Source organism: Cyrtonyx montezumae, unplaced genomic scaffold (genome assembly GCF_038088225.1).
Source record: "Cyrtonyx montezumae isolate F1298 unplaced genomic scaffold, pur_monq_1.0 scaffold_36, whole genome shotgun sequence".
Lineage (NCBI taxonomy): Eukaryota > Metazoa > Chordata > Aves > Galliformes > Odontophoridae > Cyrtonyx > Cyrtonyx montezumae.
The window spans coordinates 10826139-10851836 of NW_027072041.1; the positions used below are offsets into that span (position 1 = coordinate 10826139).

At 45.2% G+C, this 25698-nt stretch overlaps 2 protein-coding genes across 2 annotated transcripts in view; both read right to left on the reverse strand.

Annotated features, from left to right (window-relative positions):
• Nucleotides 1-25698, reverse strand: part of CUNH5orf63 (chromosome unknown C5orf63 homolog) — an 88396-nt gene that overhangs the window by 12634 nt on the left and 50064 nt on the right. The gene's annotated exons all lie outside the window — the stretch shown is intronic.
• On the reverse strand, nt 602-24967 carry MARCHF3 (membrane associated ring-CH-type finger 3). Its single transcript, XM_065745514.1, is given in 6 exon segments — nt 602-1276; nt 6329-6538; nt 23757-23964; nt 24232-24391; nt 24394-24436; nt 24890-24967. Coding segments are annotated over 6 exon segments (858 nt in total). The 3' UTR covers nt 602-1117.

Consider the following 25698-nt stretch of genomic DNA (forward strand, 5'->3'; position numbering starts at 1 on the left):
GAATCGCTGAATTAATTTGATGTGAAACCATAAGGGAAAGTGGTAATGCCAATCAAGTATACAGTTTAATCTTCAGACTCCAAATACAGTTCAGTTGCCACTTTATGTGGCACTGCCGTGCTTTACACCTTCTAGAAAAGCCACCCTCTCACTGCTACAATGAGAAGCCAGGGTTTACATCCACTCTGCTGAATCCTACCTGATGAGCTAAAGGCTCTGCAATCTTTCAAGTAATGCTAATTATCATTCAAGATGAGTTCCTGCTTCCTGAGATGTGCTTATTGATCTCATTCATTATGTATGCAGAGTTTGCCTCACAAAATTAATTTATACAATTAGAGTTAAATTCACCTTGGTGTAAACACAGAGCAGGTTGGCTAACTAGAATTCTCACTGGTACAATTGCAGTTCAGAACGCAACATCTCATTTGATGCTTCTGAGTGGAAAAGTACAATTCTCGTGCCCTGAGTTTTGCTGTTACTTAATAGAATACTTTAAAACAGGATGATTATTCCAATTTGTGTCACTTCTTTCTTCAACGTGTTCTAAATTTATTCCTAAAGAACTTCTCTGTCTTCCAATCATTACACAGTGCTTAAATAACATGCCAGCATGTAGAAATAATCACACAAAAGTGTTTCAACAATCCAAAATACTGGAATAAAAGCTGTTAAATAAAATTAATCGGGGTTAAAAAAAAAAATCTGCAATGATGTTGATGTGATTCAGGAAAAACAGTAGCACTGGCTACTACCTGGCTACCTAAGCCATATGACTGTAGGAAGAAAATAATAAAAACAAAGCACTCTACATCTGTTTTGCATTGTTAATTATCACAGTTTAATATTTTAAACAATAATAGAAAAGTCTGCATCACTTGGCAATGCAAGTATTAACATGAGCTTCCATAGAGTATCTGCTAAATAAACATAATTGGCACCTTAGCAAATATCATATGACTGCAGCACCCATGATTTGAATTCAAACTGTGTTTTTCTCCTTTGTGAAGAATTTGTGCATCAGGATAGTGTGCTGCTGGGTTCTGCATGGTGTTTGAGCCCAATGAGTTCGAGGAAAATGTTCTTAGTGCACAGCTCCACAGCAGAACAGCCCAAATCAAACAATTGTCTCCTTTGAGTTCCTTCTGACTGATGGCAGGGACAGCAGCGACTGCTGGTTGGAGGGGATATTGGCAGACTTGGGGATGAGAAGTATCACCCGCTGGTTGGTCTGACGCCATTCATTGAATAACCTACAGTGATACCTAAAAGACACCTGCAGAGAGAGGAGACATCTGCATGATTCAGGATCGCTTCGTTCCTCTAATGAATGGGTGAGGGGTTGGGGAATGCACCTTCAAGTGTGACAAAAAGCCTATAAGCAGCCTCACTGGGTAGGATAAAATGGGCAAAGACAAAACCTAATGGATAGGGAGCTTGTTCCCCAAGCTTCCACAGCAAAGAGCAGCTTGTGCCACGCTTTCTGCTGCTGTACACTTCTCATTCAGTTCTAATGAAATGAAAAAACAGACATCCTGCCTATATTCCTCAAGAGCTAGAACCACTGGGAGTCATTTATGACCAGATGAATTTAGGTTTGAGGTTGTTAAGCTGATGAACACTGTAGCTGGCTGGATGGTGAAGGCTTGTATGCAGACACTGACAGTGTCATATATTCCACCTTGTAATGCTTTGTTGCTAAATGTATTGAGTTCAGGATTGCATAGGTACCATGAGGTGAGTGTGACTGACTTCCATATGCTGTCTCAGAATTAGAGTCTCAGCTGATGTTGTCTTTCAAATTTTTTTTACTGTTCTCAGGTGTCCAATTCCAAACTCAATATGGACTGCTAATAGTGGAAGACAAATGATTGCTGTGAATATATGCAAGACAGCTTGGCCTGTAATTTTTTTTAAGTAGCCTACTGCTTATTTTAGTGACAGCCAAGTGCATGAGCTAGGTCTGTATGCAGTGCAGCTATGTCAAACACCTGTTAGTTGGCTTGGGGCTTGTTAGGTAAGGAGTGCCAAATGTCAAGGATGATGTCCCTGAGCCACAGGCAGGAAGGGATGCAAGCAGCAAGCACGGAAGTAACATGATCCCGTTATCAATGCTTGTTCATTTGTCACTGATTTTTATGCACCTGTGCCACTTACATTAAGTCACTGCCGTTCAGAAGATAGAGGGTTCCATGCAGGTGCTGCATCTGGTGGCAGCACTGGCTTTGCGGAGGCAGTGGAAGAGGCCACTGACTGCTCTGGGGTGGGTGTGTGCTGCTTTCAAACAGTGTCACTGTCCAAAGAGCTGCCCTGCCACTTCCCTGACCTCCACATAGTGCTGGTGGCATGGATGGCTACAGAGCACAGTGCTCCTAGACTGGACACCTATGTGCCTATGAATGCATCTTTCAAAACTATTCTAGTTGCAACTGAGTGCTTTTATCTTAAAAAAAAAAAAAAAAAAATCCATTCTGTAAAATCCAACTAGGAGATAACAAAAAAAAGTCTTTTTTTTTTTTTTTTATTAGGTCCTTATCCATCTGTCTGCTGGTAACGAGGGAAATCAACCGAGCTTTTGCTCACTGAGCAGTTGCCTCAGGACAGCTCTTCCCACAGACAATTTAATTCCCCAGTTTTCCATATCCTCTGCTCCCCTGAAGGTAAAGCAGTCTGTCTTCATCTCATATAGGAACAGCCTATATGTAAGAACACAAGCAATCTCTTTTAAAAATACACTGTAGTATCGGCAGAAATCATGAGGCAGAGAGGGAGGAAGCAAATACAAAAACCAACAAAAACAACAACAACAAAGAACAAACAAACAAAAAACCAAAATAAACGAAGAAAGCTCTACAAAGTCAAATGCTATGCAAAGCACTGTGATTGCCTCAGGGAAGCCAGCAGGAGTTCAGGAGCTCTCCTGTAGCATCACGTGTGATTCTTTGAAAAAGATCAAGATTGTCACTCCAGGCTTTCACTGCTTGCCTGCTTGCAGCACCTCACGGGATATCCTAGTTCAGCCTGACAACCTGTTTACAGTGGGCTCCTTCCTGGAGCTGGCTTCTGAGTGATGTAAGCTGCTCAATTTCATTGAAAGCATACAGACCAGTGCTCCTTGCCCCACACTGCTACACTGCGGTGGAACTCAGACACTGCACCAACAACCCCTGCTCCTACATTGGGCCGTGCCACACAGAGGTTCTTCCTTCACTTCTTCAAGACCATAGTGAGAGGAAGCATTTGTCTTTCTAATCTGGCTTCATGTAGGCTACCGTTTGGTTTTAGTCAGCAGTTCCATTACACTGCCCTCAAGATCAGCCAGGTGCATGGCGAGGCAGAACATGGCCCTGAATCCTTAAACAGAAATCTGTTCTGAAGATTTTTTCTTGGACAGAGAAGAACTTCTCTTTTTATTTTTCTGGGGGAAGATGTAGATCAGTTGCAGTGATTAAATGAGGGAAAGTAAAAGCATTTTATGGAGAACTTAGCTGTGGCCTCGCTTTCACTGGAAGGGATCAAACAACTTCTTGGGTGCTAAAAATAACCTATCTCCCTTTTTCTGCTCACTGGGATACTGTGGTGCATAAATAACCTAAGTGCCAGCTTTTGCCTACGAGAGAATATACTGATTTATAGGAAGTAAAATTAAGTATTAGTTTTCTTAATTTTCCCAGGACCTAGAGGAGCATTATATCACAGGTTGTGTGTAATTTACTCAGCAGCTCTCAACATGTCCCTGCAAAGCCATAACAAGTGGAACAGGATCCTTCCATCTTCTCAGCACTGAGAACTGAGGGTCAGTACATCTGGCACATCCCTGGGCTGGGGCTTTCCCGGAGGAGCACACAGGAGGAGTGTGCTCTCTGCCAGTTGTAAAGTAGTTGCTGTAAATCTCTACCTTGCTTTTATAAATCTAGATTCTGACGAGGCGCTTGAATACACCAGCACTTGAGCCTGACGACTTTACAGATTTACAGATGCACATAAATCTCAAAACTCTTCTCATCCAGCACTAACACTGAGAGGGAAATGAGGGTACCGTAAGTACTGTGGACAGCGCCTGAGCATCCTCCCCACCGCGCTCCTCTGCTCTACTGCTCCACCGTTCAACTCCTGGCTCTGAGCAGGAGATCCATACACCCACAAAGGCAGGAAACCCCACCTGCTCGATGGATGCGGTGCTTCACTGCCCACCCACCTCCTGTTGGGCTGTGTGATGGCTCTGGCTGAATTACATCTTGCACAGCTCAGTGGGCATTAAGGACACTGTGCCTCGGTTAAACCAGCTGAGGTGTGCCATTACATCAAGATCACCATTAGCATACTCTCCAAGCACTAAGTAACTACTAAAGGGCACATACATTTCTTTATAAGATTCTGAAAGAAGAAACATTATAAAGTGAATTAGAACTTATTTTTAATACTTGTCAAAGCAGTAGCTGTAGATGTTGCCAGCTTACATCTGAGATGCTCCTGAAATCTTCACGAGCAAGGTCAGATGTATCCACATGTCACAAACAATTAAATTTAATTATTAAATATTTGAGGGATGCAATCCAGAGAGACTCAGACAGGCTTGAGCAGTGGGCCCTGGAGTATGTCATAAGGTTCAACAAAGCCAAGTGCAAGGTACTGCACCTGGGTCACAGCAATCCCCACTATCAGTAGAAGCTGGCTGATGAAAGGATTGAGCACAGCCCTGCCAAAAAGGACTAGAGGGTATGGGTGGATGGCAGCTGGACATGAGCCAGCAATATGTCCTCACAGCTCAGAAAGCCACAAATATCCTGGGCAGCATCAAAAGCACCTGATGAAGCTGTAGGCATCCCTGTTCACTGCAGGGGAGTTGGAATAGATGACCTTAAAGGGTCTTTTCCATCTCAAATGGTTCTGTGATTCTACGAATTAGACAAACCACTGTTTGCAGCTTCTAACCATTCTATGGTAGCGCTTCATTTATATCCAGTACTTCCAGCAGTATGTGGGTTCCTAAGACAGTCATGTGCCATGGTAGCTGGAGCAGCCTGAGGGAAATGCCTCTGCACAGCACTGCAGGAAGCCCAATGCATCTCATTAGCTGAGTCAATGGCTATCCTGCCAATGGGGAGCGCTGCTGCCTCATGGAGAATGGAAGAAAGAAGAGAAGCTGCAGAAGGTTGAGGCAACGATGAGCTTTCCCTACGGCTGTGTTAAATTTAGCCTAAAGTGCTCTTTGCATGAGAAGGCATTTCACTATTCTGAATGAAGCATAAGAGCTATTATACTTCTTGGCCTCCTTGGAAATAGTTGTTAGGAACTACGTGGGTCTTTTTTTGTTGTTGTTGCCATATGGTTCTTTCCCTCTCTTCCAGGCTCAGCACAGGTTTTTCTTGCTGTGAGGTAACTTTCAGTGCTATTCCTGCAGTGCCAATGACCACTTGCTCTGGTCAGAGGCAGCTGGTGGGCACCCATCCTGCAGGGCAGGGCTGGGTGCTGCTGCAGGCAGTTGGTTCAGTGAGCACTTCCCACAGCACCGCCTCACTCCATCATGTGCATGTCAGCAGGAGTGCCTATCTGCATCCACTTTTCTCCCCCCACCAGAGCAATAGCTCTTAACACATCAACCTCAGCAGTGATGGGGTTTCCTGTGAAATACTCCAGTGGAATGTCGTGGCCCGATGAGCATTTATTTTGGCTGTTTTCCACTGAGTTCCCCTCAGCTCTGCTGGGCTGAGTGCTCATTGGCAAGTTAAGGCCAGGGGCTTGTCTCCATCCAACATCTCGATGCAAACCAGGTGGCCTTCAGGGTGGGAACACAGCAGGTGCTGCATCTGCCTTGCAACAGCAGCTGACCTGTGTGTGTTCTGCCCTGGGCTTCCCACAGGGACAAGCAACAGGGAAAACCTTCCTGAAGAAGAAAATGACACCAACATCCAATGTCTCTGAGTTTTCTGAACTTAAAAAGAGTTGGCCAGATGTGGGATCAGAATGAAGTCCGAGTCCTTACTGACTGCCAGATTGCTGTGAAATGCTTTTCTGTGCACTGTGTTCTCAACTGGACACTGTACATGCAATCTCTGACTCCATGCTTCAGCACTCACCTCAAATTCCTTCTCACTGTTTCCCCTCTCCCACTCATTATCCTCCCCAGAGTATGGGATTTGAGAAGTACAGACCTCAAATACACAGCATCTTTCTGAATTTCCAGAGAACCTAACAGACACAAAATCAAGAGATTTCTGAATGTAAGCAGTGCTTTATGCAGTGTTTCACCCAGTTTACAGCACTCTAGAGGGGTACAGGTGTAATTCGTTTCCTGCTTTGCTCTTTCCCCCATCCCCATACTCACTAGGGTCCAAAAGAGGTAAATGGTGAAGAGTGCAACAGTGAGTGCAATGAGGCCGACAGCTTCCAGCCTACTGCTGAAATGCAGGTGGTCGACAGCTCCCTGCAAGCACAGCCAGCCAGAGACGGTCGCCAGCGGGGTGATGAACAGGAAACACACCATGTCCCCGAAGAGAGTCCGCTTCTCATGTTGGGGACCTGGGTTCCTCAGCCACTGCAGGCAAAGCACAGACAAAGCAAGCATCAGCCAGCAGAGCGCATCTTCTGGCAAAACTGGAGCAAAGAACTATTTGTTACTGCTTTCTGACCATACATACATAAATAAATATGTATATATATACATATTTAAATCTGCCAGTAACACTAGCAAGGCCATTTTTAGCTTGCCTTCAGATATCTGCATGCAAGCAGAGGTGAATGCATACAAGGTTACTTTTATTAGGAGGATATTAATCTTGGAAAACAGAGTGTCTGAAAGTCAACGGCTGAAGCGAAGGCTGACTGAACAGCTATCAGTCCTGCACACCCCTGCTGCAATAAACAGTATTTCAGATAGCAGAGGTGAAGGAAGTTCAGCTTGGAGCAGCACACCGAGACCTTCTAATTTAAAAACCTCATCACTCAAGTCAGTGTTTAAACAGCATGACTATTGAGCTGTGCAACCTTTGCCACTGTAAGATACAGGTTACTCGCTGTGACTGCTGCAGGATCCTTGTTTTCCTTTTGTCCCCATGCAAATATGTTCAGTACTACCAAAGATAGCAAACATTTCTGCTGCAGTGCTACTCAAAAGCCTCAGCCAGCACAGGCCATACACCAGCCCCAGGCCTTGCATTGCACTCTGGCTGGTAGCACTCTTGTCCTCTGCTCTCAGTGCAGCAGAACCCACAGTCACTGCAGCAGCAATGCTCACTCAGGTGTCCCAATCTGCTGTTTTCAATCCCCACTTCACTTTTCCTGCCTTGCACAGTATAGGAAAATAAATGCAGCACATATTGTGGCTGCATCCCAGACTTATTTTCCAGCATAACTCTAGATTTCAGAGGAATACAAAAATATAGTTATAACCAATTTTTTTTTTGCATGTTTTCAAGTCACTTTAAAATCACAGAATCTTAGAATCATAGAATCACAGAATGGCATGGGTTGGAGGGGCCCTTAAAGCCCCAACCCCCCAGCCCCAACCCCGTGTCATGGGCTGGGTTGCGCCCCCCTGCTGAGGCTGCCCAGGTCCCCATCCAACCTGGCCTTGAGTGGCTCCAGGGATGAGGCACTCATAGCTTCTCTGGGCAGCTGTGCCAGGACCTCATCACTCCCTGCATAAAAAAATTTCTTTCTAGCAGCTCATCTTAAGTTCCCCTCTGTTTGTTTAAAGCCATTCCACCTCATCCGACCAATATCAGACTATACAAAAGGTGTTCCCCGTCCTGCCTGTAAATGTCCTACAGGTACTAGAAGGCTGCAATGAGGTCTCCCTGGAGCCTTCTCTTCACCAGGCTGAACAAGCTCAGCTCCTTCAGCCTTTTTTCAAAGGAGAGATGCTCCAGCCCTTTGGTATTCTTCATGGCCCTCCTCTGGACCTGCTCAAGCAGTTCCACATCCTTCCTGTGCTGGGGGCCCCAGGCCTGGACACAGTACTCCAGATGGGGCCTCATGAGGGCAGAATAGCACACACTGCAGGCTCATGTCCAGCTTTTCATCCACCAGAAGCCCGAGATCCTTCTCCATAGGGATGCTCTCAACGAGTTCTTCTCCTAGTCTGCACATATATCAAGGATTGCACAAATCCAAGTGCAGCATTTTGCTCTTGGCCTTGCTGAACCTCACTGGGTTCCTGTGGGGCCATTTTTTGAGTGTGCCCAGGTCCCTCTGTACACTAGCCCTTTCTACTATTGTGTCAACTGCACCTACAGCAAACTTGCTGAGGCTGAACTTGATACCACTATCTAGATGATAAGATGTTGAAGAGCACAAAATCTTAAGTATGAAGAGTTTCCCAACTACTTTGTACAGACACAAGCAACTTCAGCTGTAAGGCAAAGCACTCTTCAAAGGGGGCTGCTCAGGAGTGTTCCTTCCTTTCCAAGCAGTGCCGGACATTTGACATTACTGAGTGCACCTCTCGACTGCAGCAGGGCAGGAGCTGCACACCCAGCTCTCCCGGAGGGTGTGTGCAGGGAGAAGGGTTAGGCCTACATCTGAGCAGCATGTCACTGTACTGTCACTCTACAGAGAACACTATAAAGCCATGTGTGAAAAGCTCACATTTTCCTTGGAGTCTTGTTCCAATTGCTTAAAGGTCTACCAAGGCTGTATGCATGACAGTCTCAGGGTATATTCAGTTGCTTCTAGACATGACTGATTGCAACCTCTCCTTGTTCAACTTGTGTGAATCCCTTCAATGAGACACTGTCAGGAAAATGAAAGGAACTCAACACACCTGGCAGCAGGGATTCTGCTTTCACAAGCAGCTGTCTGAAGGGTTTGTGACATGCATTTGCTTAGGAGGTAAGCTAGCAAAAAAGTGATGAGCACCTGCTCTGTATCTCAGTCTCCACAAAGCAGCAACTGCTCATCAGTTTTCCAGCATCTGCACGCGCCAGTGCCAAGCAGGAAAGAGGCATGGCTGCTCCCAAAGCGTGCTCAGCATGGTGACACTCACAGGGCCAGTAGCACCCAGGTGGCACAGCTGAGTAAGTTATGTTATGCCTCTATGGAGAGGAGAAAGGCAGGAACATGTCCATGTGGCAAGCATGTACCCTCAGCATGTCTGTAGATGATGACAAGCTGGGAGGAATCTGCATGAGGGTAGAAAGGCCCCTCTGAGGGGTCTGGAAAGGCTGGATCAATGGGCCAAGGCCAACTGCATCAACTTATGAGCTTTAACAAGACTGGATATTAGGTCCTGCACTTCTGTCACAATGACCTCATGTAACACTACAGTCAATGGAACATGGGCCAGCAGAATGCTCAGGTGGCCTAGAAGGCCGATGGGTTTGGGCATGTCAAGAGGGAGAATACAGGGATGCTGTTCAGACTTGCAGAGAGGGCATGAGGAAAGCCAAGGTGCAGACAGAACTGAACTTGAAGAGGGATGTTAAAAACAACAAGAAAGGATTCTACATGTGCATTGACCAGACCAGGCAGGCCACAGAGAATGTACCTTCTTTGGTAAATGAGAGAGGAGGAATGGCTACAACAGATATGAAGAAGGCTGAGGTACTAAATGAGTTTTTTTGCTTTGGTCTTCATTTTAACCCAAGATTCTCATATTTCTCGCTTCTCTGAAGCTTGCATCCCTGATCCTCTTTGTGGGAAGTGGGGGAGTAAATCTTCCCCACCCTGCTGTAAGAGTAGAGCAAGTCCAAGACTGCCTCATGAAACCAAATGTATACAAGCCCATGGGGCTCGATGACATGCATCTGAGGGTCCTGAGGGAGCTGGCAGATGATGGTTGCTGAGCTGCTCTCCACCATACCTGAAAAGTCATGGTTGTCAGGAGAAGAACCTGGGGACTGGAAAAATGGAAACATCATTCCCATTTACAAGAAAAGAAGGAAGGAGGAACAGGAGAACTAGAGGCCAGTGAGCCCCACCTCTGTGCCTGGGAAGATCATGGAACAGATCCTCCTAAAAGACAAATTAAGGCACATGAGAGTTGAGAGGGCGATCCTAGACAGCCAGCACAGCTTCACCAAGGAAAGTCCAACTGTACTCAGCCATGGTGAGACTGTGCCTCAAGTACTGTATTCATTCTTGGGCCACTCACTGAAAGAAAGATATTGAGGCCATGGAGTGTGTCCAGAGAAGAGAAATGAAGTTGGGAAAGGTCTGGAACATGTCTTATGAGTAGCAGCTGAGAGAACAGGCATTGTTTAGTCTGGAGGAGGCATAAGGGAGACCTTACTGCTTTCTACAACTACCTAAAAGGGACTGCAGAGGACGGCCTCTTCCTTCCAGCGATAGGACAAAAACTAACGGCCTCATGTTGCACCAAGGGAAGTTCAGGTTGGATGTTAGGAAAAAATTCTTTTCAGAAAGAGTGGCAATGCATTGGCACAGGCTGCCCAGGGACATGGTGGAGTCACTGTCCCTGGAGGTGTTTGAGAACTGTGTGGATGTGGCACTGAGGGATGGGGTTAGTTATCAATATGGGGACTGACGGGCTGATGGTTCAACATGGTGATCTTCATGGTCTTTCTAACCTTAATGATTCTATCCTTCTACGACTTTTCCAAAGCACACATTTTTCTCATAATCCAGGAAACAGGAATGCAAACACAACCTGAGAAGACTTTTCCAGCCTTAATGATTCTATATGATTCATGCACATTAGGACAGATGTTGTTTCCCACCCTGTGACTTTTACAATGTACAATACAATATGCCTGAATTAAGACAGCATTTGGTGGTCCGCAGATTACCTTGACTGAAAGCTTGAGCATGCCTCATATCCAATGGCTCCCAGCACCACTTCTGTCTGCCTGACCCACGTGAACAAAGAATGAAAACTAAGTAACTGACAGCAGTAAATAAGAGATATATAAAATCATTAGGTAATAAATTAAAATCTCAAATTTTTGTAGTCCAATTTAAAAAAGCTGCAATAATTTCACTGACTACTTCTAAAATGGAAGCTCAAAGTTCTCAAGGGAACCAGCTTCAGCAAGGAGTTGGAGTTGGAGGTCCCTTTCAAGCCCTATGGTTCTGAGATTCTGTGAACAGGAATCTCAGTGGCTGCACAGATTTCAGTCACAGCATGCATTTTCCGCTGGAAGTAGCACACACCCACTTTCAAACATGCTGCTGTTTAAGGTCTAGGTTTCTGTCTTTTGTTTTGAAAATGTGCACTGTCAATTTACTTTATAGTTAAAAAGTCAAGTCAGCAAATCCTTCTGTAAAAGTGAAACCCATGGAACAGCTCCAGCAAAGTGCTGAGCTGATTAATTGCTCTGGCAGCACAGTCGGGACTGCCATGCTGGCAAATAACGAGGCTCAAGGCCAGATGCAACTGTCTGACCTGCACTATAGCACTCTGAATCTTTTCCTCTTAAAATGTGTCAGTGTACTTGATTACATCTTCACTAAATTGAGATTTCTAGCAGTAATTTTAATTTTTTAAAAAAAGATTGTAAAAAGGATTGTATCTGAAACAAAAGGCTGACCCACCTGGCAGAAAGTGCCATCACAAGTGCTGATTTAAAGCAAACATTCATTGCTGTTACAGATGTCCAGGTGGAAAGCCAGAGCAAGAATACACAGCTATGGGAGCAATGATGCATGGCAATATCCCTGCGCAGGCAGGCTCTTGCTAAGCAGAATCATGCTGAAGATTGCAGGGTGGGGGAAAGCTCCTGCAGTCAAGGAAGGATTTTGCTTCAGCTGAAGCAAAGAAGGAATGTCAAGGGGACTGAGAGCCTTTGTCACAAAAGCAGGCTTCAGAGGTTCTCTTAATTACCATAGCAAAATCATGTCCTTATGTGCACCTCAGGGCTGGCCAGGAAAATAGGAGAACTGATGGGGGATGTCAGCAAAGGAGAAGGGCTACTTAAGTTAACAGACACTGTTGGCTTAAGAACAAATGGCTAATAATTGGTCACAAATACATCTAGGATAATAATCTGAAAAAACTTCCAAGCTTTCAGAGGTTCTAGCTCTGGAACAGCCTCCTAGGAAGTGCAGAATAGTCTAAAAAAAAGACTATGAAGGAAGTTGCTTACCTTTTGAAAAGGATATCAGAGGTACTGCATCTGTCACGAGGAAACACCACTAGCACATCCAAGGCACATGCACTTCATACAGTGCTCACAAAAGACCTGCTGCAGTTACATCACCATGCAGACCTAAATTTAAATGACTGCCCACCCCAAAAAGACAAAACATAGCTTGTTGTCTCTTTCAGCTGAATGCCAACTCCAACTCTGGGGAGCTTGATGGGGGTATGCAGCAGTCCCTGGAAGACTTTTGGCCTATAAGCCAATTAGTGGCTTTCCACACTTCACTTATGCACAAAACTGCAGAAAATCATTTAATACACATCTACTAAGATATAGAGAAGCCTTCTGTCTGAAGGACGAAATAACAAGAACAAGCAGAAACTGAGGGCACATTTTAGACGCTCTGCCTTTGTATTTACTGACCCAACTACAATGAGCTGCCATCACTTCCTAAAACACCTCCAAGAGTCTGAGCTACTTCACCACCACCAAAGGCCCAGTTCTGGGAGCACTCACCTCATCAGTCTGACTCCAGTAAGTTGGCAAGCAAAAACTAAAGCGTTTATACAGTGTCTTCTGAGTCAGATCCTAAGGCCACTCACAGTTCATACTGGGAAGCCCTTTTTTATTCAGTATGTTCGGCTTGGAAAATTGATACTACATAAATACAGCTTGAGCTATATCAGCAGCAAGGGAGATTTTGTAGAATATGAAGAAACCCCCCCACCATGCCTTTTAGTTAAGAGTATTTATAGTGCTATCACATATGAGGTTGTAGGAGAAGACAGTAAGGAATTGTCTAAATGGGTTTCCCTTTGAACCAAAAATAGCTTATTACACATCAAACATGCCAGTTCATTTCATTCTTTTCATGCTGATGGCTTCACAGTGAATCTCAGAGAGAGTATCTTATATACATGAAGAAATGAGAGCAATTACTGTCACTTCTGGTGTCACTCTGGCAGTGCCTAATGGGAGAGTTTTCTTCTGGGCTTTAAGTCAAGAAAGGTCAATTGTCTGGTTTTCCAAGAGTGTTTCTCTTGGATGAAGGATATTCAGGCTGGACATTAGGAACATGTCTTCTCAAAAGAGTGGTCATGTGCTGGCACAGGCTGCCCAGGGAGGTGGTGGAGTCACCATCCCTGGAGGTGTTCAGGAACTGTGTGGATGTGGCACTGAGGGACAGACAGTGGGTACGGTGAGGAAAGGTTGGCAGTTGGATGTGAAGACCTTGGAGATCTTTTCCAACCTTAATGATTCTGTGGTATTTCTGAAGACAAAAGGACCATTTGTGGACAAAAAATATATAATAATTTCATCTGAATAGGTAGTTAGTTCTGTTCAAGTACTTTTTTACTTGAAAAGTTTTGTTTTAAGCTTTTTTTCAACAGGGTGTTTTGAAACACAGTTTACCAATATGTAACTCAAAACATCTCCCAGACCAGGCTGGTATCTGTATTTGTTTCCAGAGTAATTAAACATTTTTGTTCACTCAAAACTTTTTCAGGTAAAAGTTTTACCACAGAAAATAAATATTTCTCAACTGAAAAAAAGAATTTCTATTTCAGGTTGTTGTTTTTTTTCTCCTGCTTTGGTCAAGTAGTCAGTTACTGGCACAATACTACTGTCTTCAGTGTGCTGCTCTTCGAAAAGTCATGGTGATAGCCAACAGAGATGCTCCGTCAATCCTAGAGATAGAGTTTCTAGCTATATGACAGCTGAAAGCTTAACATTTGAGCTCTGTAGTTCGCTCTGCCAACACTATGGCCTCTTCATGTCCAAGTCTGCACTGAACCTTCATTTTACCTAAAGCCACAGGTAATATTTTCATTGCTGATGTCTGAATGAGCCAAAGCTACTGTTTTTAAATTAAAAAAAAAATCATTTTTATGCTTTTTACACGTGGAAAGAATAGGAGGTTTACTGTAAGGGTGGTATAGGGTACAATTTAAATTATTTTGTTTTGAAAAACAAACAAACAAACAAACAAAAACAACACCTAAACATAAGCCACAGTGCAGACAGGAACCAACCCTGGTCTAGAAGTAAGCATGAGGCAGAGTACTGCAGGCTGTAGCCATCACACCAGAGCAGATTCTGTCACCTGGACCAATCAGCTGCCATCTGGAAAGCAGGAGTGTGATACACAGTGCACCACCAAGGTGTGATAATACAGTGTCTGGCAGATATGTCCATTTCCTGGATCATACAACATTAATACTAACAACAGGATTAGTAATTTTATGATAGTGAAAACAAACAACAGAGCTTGCTAAGCTCAAAAAATCAGTGACAATTCCTGCAGGTCCAATTAAACCATATTGAATCCTGTAATATTACTGCTGCTCAGTTTTCCTATTACTTATAATTTATTTAATTATATTTCAGATGATAGTTCAAACAAGTAAAGATTTCAAGATATGTCAAGAAAAAAGACTTTGTGCTAATGGAGAGAAGCAGTATTTCATTCTGTCTGCATGTTCTGTAAAGCCACCACTCTGTTTTTGTGTGAATGTCTTCCCAATTAAGCAAACAAACCTAAGCATTCAAGAAAATCAATCAACAAACATTTTGTTTTTAGATTTTAAATCCAAACTGAAGCAGATTTGCTATTTACAACACATACTGCAACACACTGCAGTTGCCCTGATTCAGTTAATAAAATCTTGGTTGCCCTCCCAGAAGTCAGGTACACTGAAACTTTTCATCTTAGCTGTTTCTTGGTAGAAGAAACAGCCGTTGACTTGCTCCTGTGGGTGGTATCTATACCTGCAGGTAGGAAATGCTGCCTGCTAGACAAAGATGACATGGTGGCCTACAACTGCATTACAGAACCATGATACTCAAAGAGAAGTCACCAGTATTATCCAAAACACAAATAGCTGCAGCTTTGAATACTCACATTACCTTCCCTCATCTTAACTAGTCCTTTATGAATAGTGCAGCTGCTGCTTCTCTGGTTGCCCATTTCCTTTCTCCTGGGAACTTTCCTCATCCCTTTCTCACTAGTCCTTTAAATTCAGCAAAAAGCAGTCACATATGTGACGCACAGTGTAAGTTTTCTTTTCCTTCCTCATGGTTTGAGGGGCTTCATTTGTTTGCATGCTGGCAGCTGAGTTGATCTTGTTTGCACTCCTGTTTCCAGAACTACAAGAAAGATTTGTGCTTTGAAAAGTCACAGAATCAGAGTTATTAAGATTGGAAAAGATCTCTAAGATCTTCAAATCCAACCACTAACTCATCCCACCATGCCTGCTAATCACGTTCCTCAGTGCCATACACATATTGAACATCTCCAGGGATGCTGACTCCACCACCTCTCTGGGCAGCTGTCCCACTGCCTCATCACTCTGAGAAGAAATTTTTCCTAATATCCAGCTTGAACTTCCTCTGGTGCAACTTGAGGCCATTACCTCCCATCCTATTACTATTACCTGGGAGAAGAGGCTGACTCTCACCTTGCCACAACCTTCTTCCAGAGAGCTGTAAAGAGCAACAAGGTCTCCCCTGAACTGCCTCTTCTTCAGAGAATAAAGAATAATTGCAAATCTTTTCTGCAAAGAACACAAGCTATTTTATTTATAGGACTAAGAGAGGCTTGTTTTGGGCTCTGGATCATTCCCACTAGGAATAAAAACAGTAGGGTATTCTAGGTGCAAAAAGGCAGTCTTGAACAGCTCATGTTTTTAAAACTGAATGTGTCACAAGGTTAATTGTTACTTCTTTTAGCAACACAAACACACTTTCACCAGAAGTCTGCTTCAGATTCTGACCATGTGACTTGAACCTCATGGGGGGCATTTAAGCAGCTGAGGACAAACAATACAAAATCATCTCCCCCCACCTTACCCTTCCTATTTGGTATTTTTAGGGTCAAGAAGGGAGGCAGGATGTATATATGTATGTATGCTGACAGTGGTCTGATAGAGAGGCCCCGCAACACCCTTGAGACCTCCAGGTGCTCTCTTCTCCAAAGTGCAGTCCCTTTATCCATTTGTTTAAGGTTGTGTTGTGGTTTTGTGGTGTTGATGCCGGTATTCCACACCAGAGCACCATGCAGCAGTGAAGGAGTTAATGCTGTGGGAGCAGCAGAGGGGCGGAGCTCCGCACCGGATGCAGGCGGCGCTCTGCCTGGGCGCATTGCTCTGGGCTGCCGTGGAGGTTCAGCACGTGTGCTTCCCCTGCAGGTCCTCCTTAACGTAAGCTCACAGCTTTTGGTTTGGAAGCTTCATTTCTCTCTCAGTTGTTCAATTTTATTAGATTTAGTAAAGTTACCGTTCCTTCTCAGATCGTGCCGTTGTTTTTGTAGACCCATCTCTTCCCGCTGTTTCCCCCTTCCCCCGGAGCACGGCTCTGCTCGGGAGGCCGCGCCACTGATGCAGTTTTTTTTTTTTCTTTTTCTCTTCTCTCTCTCTCTTCGGTTTTCCCTGGGGTCACTGTCACGGATAACACCGTAACAGGTTGCAATTTGCTTTATTTTATCATTACTATTATTTTATAAGCTCCTTTTCCAACTATATTTATCAGATCATGGGCACTTTCTCTTTTGCCAGTGCTTCTTCTGTACTGTTTCCATCTCTGAAACATGCCACAGCAATCCTGAGAGCATTCCCTATTCTCTGTAGAAGCAGGCAAAAAAGCCCTGTTCCCAGCACAAACATGCTGCACTGCAAGGTGAGTCACTTCTGCGCTCTGAGATTTATGGAAGATTTCACAGAATCATTCAGTATCCTGATTGGAAGAGAGCCAGAAGGATCACTCAGCCCAACTCCTAGTGGTGACTACACCAAGTCACCATTTTCCTTCTGATTTGCATGCAACAAATCAGTTGTTAATGACTTGCTTGACTGAGCAGAGAAAAAATAAAAAGAAGTGATAAAAAAAAGTATGCTTCAGAGCCTTATGGAAAAAGTAAACTCATATTTGAGTGTAAAGTCACTATAAGTTTTAAATTAGAATGCAAGCCTTACTTAACTGCTTCCTCTTTCTTTTCTAGTATGAGCTCTAGAGACAGAAAAAGATGGGAGAAAAAGCTGTAGTTAATTTCTATGCAATACTGCAATGTTTATGCTGACATTATTTCTCTTAGTCATGCTGTTCCACTTACAGGTTTTATGTTGTTAATGAAGTGCTTCTTGTTTGCTTGCAAAAATAAAAATAAAGAAAGAATGAACCATTAAATACTGATGACATTAAATTCTGATGGGTTTAAAACATATGAACAACTTAAAAGCAATACTAGCTTGACTTAAAACTTCTTATGCCACATTGATAGTGTATTTGGTTGCCTTCTAACATTTTTTTTTTTGACATAAATACAGTGCAGTGCCCTGGTTTAGATATGTTTCTGGAGGGAAGTCAGGGGAATCGACATAGTTGCAATTAGGAAACAAAGAGGACGACACCTAATGTTCAGATAAAGCTTATCAAATCTAAGTGCTTAAACAATGCAAAAACATCCACATGACCTTTCTTCCAGCTTCTGGAGTTTCTGCTGCTTTAGCCTCAAGGCTCTGGGTTAGTTGTGACCAGGCTCTCCCTAGCAGGGGTGATGAAGTGGGCATTGCAGAGTGAAGTGGACTGACTGAGCAGCAGCTTTTTTTTCCCTTTGAGATGAGGCAACCTTAGGCACATGCCACACATCAGACTTCCATGCAAAGCTCTCATGCTGTAGACCTCTTGAACCCAGGAGACCACACAGGGGTGCTGCACATCTAACACGTGGCAGGAAAGGCAGGATCGGTACCATGGCATACTTTTTGAACTGGATTTTGCAGTATCATCAGGACTGAGGGGAATGTGCATATACTGGTAACGTGAGCACACAGTGCATAAGGGATTACTGGCAAACAGACTGTAGTGCAGTGAATGACTCCAGACAACCTGGAAAAGCTCTGAAATCAGAGAAATGCCTAGATTTGCTCTGCTGAGCTTGCCAAGTGCCTGAACAGCAACATACTATCTCTTGCAAAAATGTCACTCCACATGGCAGCTTCAAAGATACTACAGGAAGCCTATGCTCAAGCAGATTAGTTCTGACTGATGTTGGTTATTTCAGCTTTCTCAGTGTCACAGTTTGCCGGGTGACCCCTGTAAACAAAGAGCAAGTTTGAGACCACCTCATGAGACTGAATGTGTACAAGTCCGTGGGGGCCATATGCACTCCAGAGTCATAAAGAAACTGGCTGATGCGGTTGCCTAGCCACTCACCACTGTATTTGAACAGTTGTGGCTCTCAGAAGTCTCCAGTGACAGGAAAAAGGTAAACACCATATCCATTTTTAACAGAGAAAAGAAGACCTATGGAATTACAGGGTGGAGAGCCTCACCTCCGTACCTGGGAAAATCATGGAGCAGATCCTCCTGGAAGATACATTAAGGCACATGAGGGACGAGACAGTGATGTGAGACCAACAGCACAGCTTCACTGAGGGCAGACTGTACCTTGCAAATCCAGGGACCTTCTACAATGGAGCGATGGTTTCCATAGACAAAGAGAAATTGATGTCATCTACCTGGATTTCTTCAAGGCCTTTGGAATGGTCCCACACCACATTCTCATCTCTAAATGTGGGATATACGAATTTAAAGAGTTGCATCTTCACTGGATAAATAATTGGTTGGATAGCTGCAGCCAGAGTGCTGTGGGGTCCATGTCTGTACATCTAGGGCGAGGCCAGTGGCAAACTGTCTCCCAGGTGTCCTTCTTGGGACTGGTGCTCTTCAATATCTTTTCCAGTGATGCAGATAGTAGGATCAAGTGTACTCTCATCAAGTTTGCAGATGATTCCAAGCTCAGTCATGCAATTGATAACAACAGAATGAAAGGATGTCATCCACAGGGACCTGGTCAAGTATGACAAGTGGGGTGAAATGAACCTAATGAGGTTCAACAAGGCCAAGTGTAAGGTGTTGCACTTGAGTTGGGGCAACACCAGGAATGTGTACAGACTGGGAAAAGAAGAGCTGGAGAGCAGCCCTGTGGAGAAGGACTAGGGGGTCCTGGTGGATGAAAAGCTGGATGTGAGCCAGCAATGTGTGCCTGCAGCCCAGAAGGCCAGCAATATTCTGGGCTGCATCAGAAGAGTGGTGGCCAGCTGAGGAAGGGAGGGGACTGTCCCCCTCTATCATAATGTAAGGACCCATCTGCAGTACTGCATTCAGGCCTGGGGCACCCAGCAGAAGAAACGTGAAGCTGCTAAAGTGAATCCAGAGGAGGGCCATGCCCAAGGAATATTAAGTCCTTTTTAATGTTTTGTGATTTCTACTTGCAGTCTCCTGTGACCCAGTTTGAAAGAGCAGGAGCAGATAGTAGTCCTCCAGCTTTACGATAACTGGTAGCCTGTTCCTGACATCCCAAATGCACTGAAAAAGTACTTTTTCTATCATTCCATCTCCCACTCTACTGTAACTGCATACCAAATTATCTCCAGTGCAGCTGCTGTCAACAGCTTCACGAGCGGCTCTGAAATAAAGACAAAGGCAGATGAGCACCAGTCCATCCACTGAGCTAAGTCCCTGCAGAAGCAGGGACATCTGGAAGGAGCGCACCAGCTTCTGATTAGTTGGCCACAGGCAAGTCAACCCTATCAGAGCATGGGTGCTCCACACCTACCTGCTGTGCTATAGCCATTTGTATAACTAACCCCATGAAAAGTGTAGCAGCAAGCAGTTCTCACCAGTGACTGTAAAATCAAACAGGGCAGCGTTTCTGACACAAGGAAACCAAAGATATGGGAGACAAGGAAGAATGTGAAGAAGAATGTTTTCTGCCAAACAAGCTTTGGTAAATACCCATGGAAGATGAAATCCTTGTGCGTACTTCTTTGACTTGGTGAAGAACAACACACAGCACTTCTCCCAGTGCACTGGGGGCAAAAGACAAAAACGAGAGGGTTGTAAACACGTATTAAAACCAATATTGAACTTGTTTTCCTGCTGCATTATCCCGTTATGTCCCAGCATACATATAAAGACACAGGACCACAGCCTTCATATGTTACCACCCTGAACCATGGCACGATGCCTTGAGGCAGGAAAAGGTGTAAGGCAATGAACAGCTCCTTGAAAAATGAATAAATACTGTCCCAATCGCAAAGTCAGATTCATAGTTAAACAATTCTTCAGAGGAAAAGAATGTGGGTTAAAATAAAGTACATCAACAACGTCTAAAACTTTACAAACACGAGGTTGGGAATTGACTTTCCTGACTCTGCTTCCACAAATTGTACATTCACAGAGAAGTGTTTCTTACTCAAACAGAAGTATGCAGTATGTCACAGATAAAGGGAGTCTCTTATGAGAAGTATACACCTTGGAACTCAACCAGAGAGAAACTTACGATGGAGAAAAGATATAACAAATAAAAGACGAAGGTCAAAATCAAATTCCTTTTGCTTTTACTTACAAAAAAAATCCAGAAAAAAGCAGAATGCTGCTCATAACGTAAGCTGGAGGAAAAAAGTGAAGGTGTGATTCCTGCACTTCTGCATCCTGTGCACAAATAATGCAGAAGGCAGGACACAATTGTAGACATGCTCCTTCTATCTGAGCTAAAGGTCTCCTGTCTTGAGTTCATGGGCACACATCCTTAGCATGAACATACACAGTTGCTAGAAAGAAGGCAAAAAGCCATCTTGCAATAAATTTTCATGGAGTAGTTGCTCTCATTTAATAATAATATACTAATGATAATCTGATAGCATGGTAAAGGGAGAAATTGAATGGGTCCACTAAACTGCTCTAACCACATAACTAAGTGCAGCAAGAAATATTCTGCTGCTTCCACAATGACATGCACAGGGGAGGAAGGAACATGGCTGAGCAAGCAGCCATGCCACTTTCTGCTCGCCTCACTTCAAGCCCATTACTGATCCAGCATTTCCTGGATACAGCATCTCAAGCATGAAGGCTTTTTGGGTATGGCATTTCTGAGCAAAGCAAGAAAAGTAAATCTATTTGCTTCCTTTGAGATTTTCTTCACACACTTATGGCTATATTTCATTAGAAGCAGCAATCAAACTAGTGAAGAGAATTGTTTTTCTTTTTTTTGTCCCCTTTGAGAAAGTGAATAATATTTCTTTCAATAGGCAGAAGCAATTTTTTTTCTCCTGATGAAAAAAACTCCAGAAAAGATGAATGAAGGTGATTGACTGCTTCAAACATTTTTGTCCTGCTTGTCACCGACCAATGAATGGGACACAGACTCTGCATGAGATAGGACTTGGAGAGGAATTACTGGATATGCTTGGCTTCGATATGCTCTATAAATGACTCTATGACTATATTTGTCTCTCCTGACCTCCCTGAATGCATTGGTAAACTCATCATTCACCTCCACTGAGAGAACTGTTTACCACTTCCATTATCTAGTTCCAAGGAATCTCTGGAGAACTAGTTATACTACTAACTGAAGAGAACGACTCTGGTTGTGCTCATATATGTCACTTGTACCAGCACTTCATGGGTGGGAAGCAGCTCCGAGAGCTGATGGTGCTTGCCAGACTTGTCATCCCATCACCCAAACACACACAGCTCTCATCCACGCACAATGGACTGAGAAGCAGATGGTCACTCTGGCTTGCCATTAGTCCAGGCTTTACACCAGGCTTTTGTGCAAGTTTGTCCTGATATATCTGATAATCATCCTTCCACACCCCATTACTTTAGGTAATGCAGGGAGGCAGATAGGACAGCCCTGGAGGGAATAGGTGGTGAGAGGATCCAGCAACATGAATCTGGTTTAGCTGTGCTTTGGGAACTTTACAGACTGGTTGTAATTATTTACATGGGAAGGTTTGGAAAATACAGAGCACTGTGTGGAACAGATTAACGCAAACTTTGAGTACAAAGTTAAATCATAGTAAAGAAATCTGACATCTTCCTGCTTAGGTTTGTCTCCTTGCACACAGCCCATCTCAGTCACTTTTACTCCCTGATGCTCTTAGCTTTGAAAGAATAAGTCAAATTCCCTTCTAACCAGAAACATACTTCTGTAAGACTGCAAAGGAATGTAAGGGAATCAGTTGCTGCTTTATCACAACCCATAATGCAACTGCTGAAAACCACATTAAAATACTGTGGTGTGGATGTGGTGGTTGAAAAGCAAGAAAAAAAATGGATAGTAAAGAAAAAAAACTTCAGTAAGAAATGTGTGCCATATTTCAGAGATGTTCAGAAACCGCACCTAACTCCCACTTGTCCCCAGCTGAAGAAAAAAGGCAGCTTTTAAGTTACTGTTACTATATTCATGATATACACCATCTCCTATATCATAATAATACTGTTGATTTTTGGCACAAAGAGGTGTGCTTCAGCAGCTGGTGACTAAGCATCCAAGGCTCCCCAGCTTGAGCAGGCATGGCTTTCACTTGCAGAATCTTCAGTCCCCATTAGCTCTGAGACAAGTCATGCCCCATTTGTACAAAGCAAGGCTCAGAAGCAGCCACTGTAAGGGAACATCTGGATGAAGCTGGACTCTAAAATCAAACAGCTTAGCACTCTCTCAGCACTGCTTATCTTTCTTTTTAGAAGAACAATTCAGGGCGGCAATATCCTTGCACCAAAACCACAGCAATAAACAAGCAAAAACACACAGTTCAACCCTGACTCAGGGCATCTGGCTGAAAGAAGAGATCCCACATCTCTGTTTTCATGGATCCTAAAAAGATAACCTCAGATTCAGACATTAACTTCACCTAACTTCACCTATCCTGGAGCAGATTTGGTGGTCTTCAGTGAGAGCAGCTGTCACACAACTACCCACCTTCTGACCCACATCCAAGCTCAGTGCTGTCCTGTACCCAGCTGTTTTGTCCTGTGAACAAGGACAAAACAGAACATCCTCTCCCTCATTTTCAACAGTGTAACTCCTACTTACTCTGCTACAGTTTGTAGTAATAATGAAGAAGAATACTCTGCCCTTAATCCAAGCTCAGCATGCAAGTACTTGTATCACCACTGCTATGATCAGATACTTCACATTGCTTCTTAAAATAGTTGTTATTTGTAACTCACTTTTAATTTCAGCATAAACCATCTATTTTTCTTTTTCCTCCAAAGGAAAATAGAGAAAGAAAAAAAATCAGAGATAGAGATAATGATTATGGTTTGTTCTTTTTTTTTTTTCTCCTTTCTTTTCATGGCAAGCTTCATGCAGCCACTAAAACATCTATTGTCCACTGTAACTGAATTTTAATTGATAAGGGAAGAACAATTACCCGATTCACAGCCTGGTATCCAGGCAAGGGGAGGCCAAAAGGTCATTCCAGAATGGCTGAAGATGCCAGACACTGTACAAAAAGACAGTTCCTTCTCATGGGCTCAACACACAAGCCTGGTTCCTAAGGCTTCTTGATTTGTTTTGTCTTCCTCAGAAGCCAGAAGAAAAGTTCCTGACAAGTCAAGGATTCTGTATACTCACATATGTCTAGCAGAAACCACCACATGGCTGTGACATACCTCCACCACCACCTCAGTGGCTGCTGTACTCTGTACTCCCCACACATTGCTCCCCAGACCTTTGCTTATGTTTATAGCAAAGCGAAACCACCAGTCAGGCTCCACTGCTTTGCTTAAACTCCTGCCCCTGCCCTGGAGAGTCCCAGGCTTCCAGCTTAATCTTGCTCCAGCAGAGCAGCTGTGTGATGCCCACACAAAGCAGACACCATGTGCTTATTAGGGCTTAGCTTGGGAGGATGTGCCCCGCATACTGACCTCTACCAGCAGCCTGGGTTTGCGCTCCACTGCAAACCTGAAATGGCAGAGCTCGCAGTAGCTAGTGTTGGATGAAGACAGCCAGTGCTCCAGGCAGCTGCGGTGGATGGTCCCCAGTGTCCCCATACACTCGCAGGGAGAAAGCAGGTCTTCCTGACTGCTGCCCTCGTGGCAGATCCTGCACACTGGGCGGTCATTGAAGGGACTGCTGTGGGAGGAGAGAGACACTGCTGGTCAGCACACAGCCCTGCCACTGGAGACAGCACCAATTCACAAGGCAGGAAACGTTCGCAGGGTGCATGCTTTGTTCTGTGGTCAGTGCAGCAGGCTGTCAGGATACAGCCATACGCATGCACATACACTTACTTAGATGTCACTGGTGTGGGGGTTAAAAAAGGGAGAAAAGCAAACATACAGTGCTAGTAGGTGAGCGAGTCATGAGGAATGAGGGAGCAGCTTCACCTACAGCGAGGACACAGTGACGTAACATTCCCTGGGGCGATTCCCCACCTGCTGCTCAAGAGTAGATACGAGCTGCCTGTAAAAGGAGCGCTGCGTCCAGCACCTTCCTCCCACGGCCATTTCTCATGGAGTCACCCTCAGCACCGCAGAGAAACTGCGGGTGCCCCATCCCTGGAGGCACTCAGGGCCAGGCTCAATGGGACCCAGGGCAGCCTCATCTTGATGCGTGGTAGCGCTGCCGACTGGAAGGGCTTAAAGGTCCGTTTCAGCTGAAGCCACTCTGTGATTCTGTACAACCAAAGGGTGCTTCTCCTTCTAGACAACACCTCCGAACTTAACCAACTTCATTACGGAAGAATCTCTCGTTATGGTGCACGGTGGCTTCCCGCTGCCTGGACTCCCTCAAGCCCCACAACCTCTCGCGGTGCCACGCCCGGCTCCTCGAGGGAGCGGGGCGAGGAGGAGAGCAGGATGCACCGGAGCGGTGCGCCCGCTCCCAACGGGGACGTGCAGAAGCACCGGCTTTGAAAAACTTATTGCAAGTAAAGGCAGAAAAGCCCTTTCGGGCCTTCGGGTCACACCTGCAGCAGCAGCGAGAAACTTCACAGCAGCACGGCGGTTCCCGTCCCACCGAAGCTTTCCAGCTCCGCGCCGCGCAGCCGCGACACCGCTCCCCGCGTCCCCTACCTCTGCGTGGCGAGGGTCCGCACGGCGGAGAGCAGCTGCCCGTCCTTTGTCGCCACCTGCATGACATACCCCGGGCAGCCGGGCCGCCTCGGGGCGGGCTCCTGCTGGCGGCCGCGGCTGTTCGTCATAGTGAAGAGCGGCGGCCGCTCTGGGCGCCCGTATGCTTTAGGGAGCGGGGGGCGGGGTCAGGCCACATCCCCGCCCCGACCGAACCGCAGCCGGCTGCGAGCGTGAGCTCGGCTTTGCTCTTTACCTTCATGTTCAAGGGAATGAGCCGCTGTCTCTCTTCTCCCCCTCCCCGAGCGCTGCAAGGAGCGCACGATCTCCGCCGCGCGTGCCCCGCACCTGTAGGCTGCCCCGGCCGTGGGTAGGGGAAACTGCGCGGGAGGAGGAGCAGCCCCGCAAGGACCCTCACGGTCACCCGGAGCGCAGCACCGCTTCCCGCAGCCGGCGTTGTCACGCGGAGCAGCCGATAACTGCGTGCCACGCGCTGCGTGGAAATCACAGCCTGACTACATACATCCTTCTGCGCTCCTTTCCCCATCGCTTTATGCGATGTCCGGGCGGCAGCCAGGAAGCATGGGCTGCTCGGTCAGCACGGAGCCTGCGAAGGGAAGCTCTCGGTGACTTCGGGTGTCGCTGCTCACAGGTGTACAGCGGGGAGAACGCGTGCCTGCACGCGCGGGCGGACTGACTGCTTGCGTGAGGAGAAGCTCCTAGCACGGCTCCGGACCACGGAGGCAGTCCACCGTGGATTACCGCTGTGACACGTTCCTGTCTGCGCTGCCTCTAC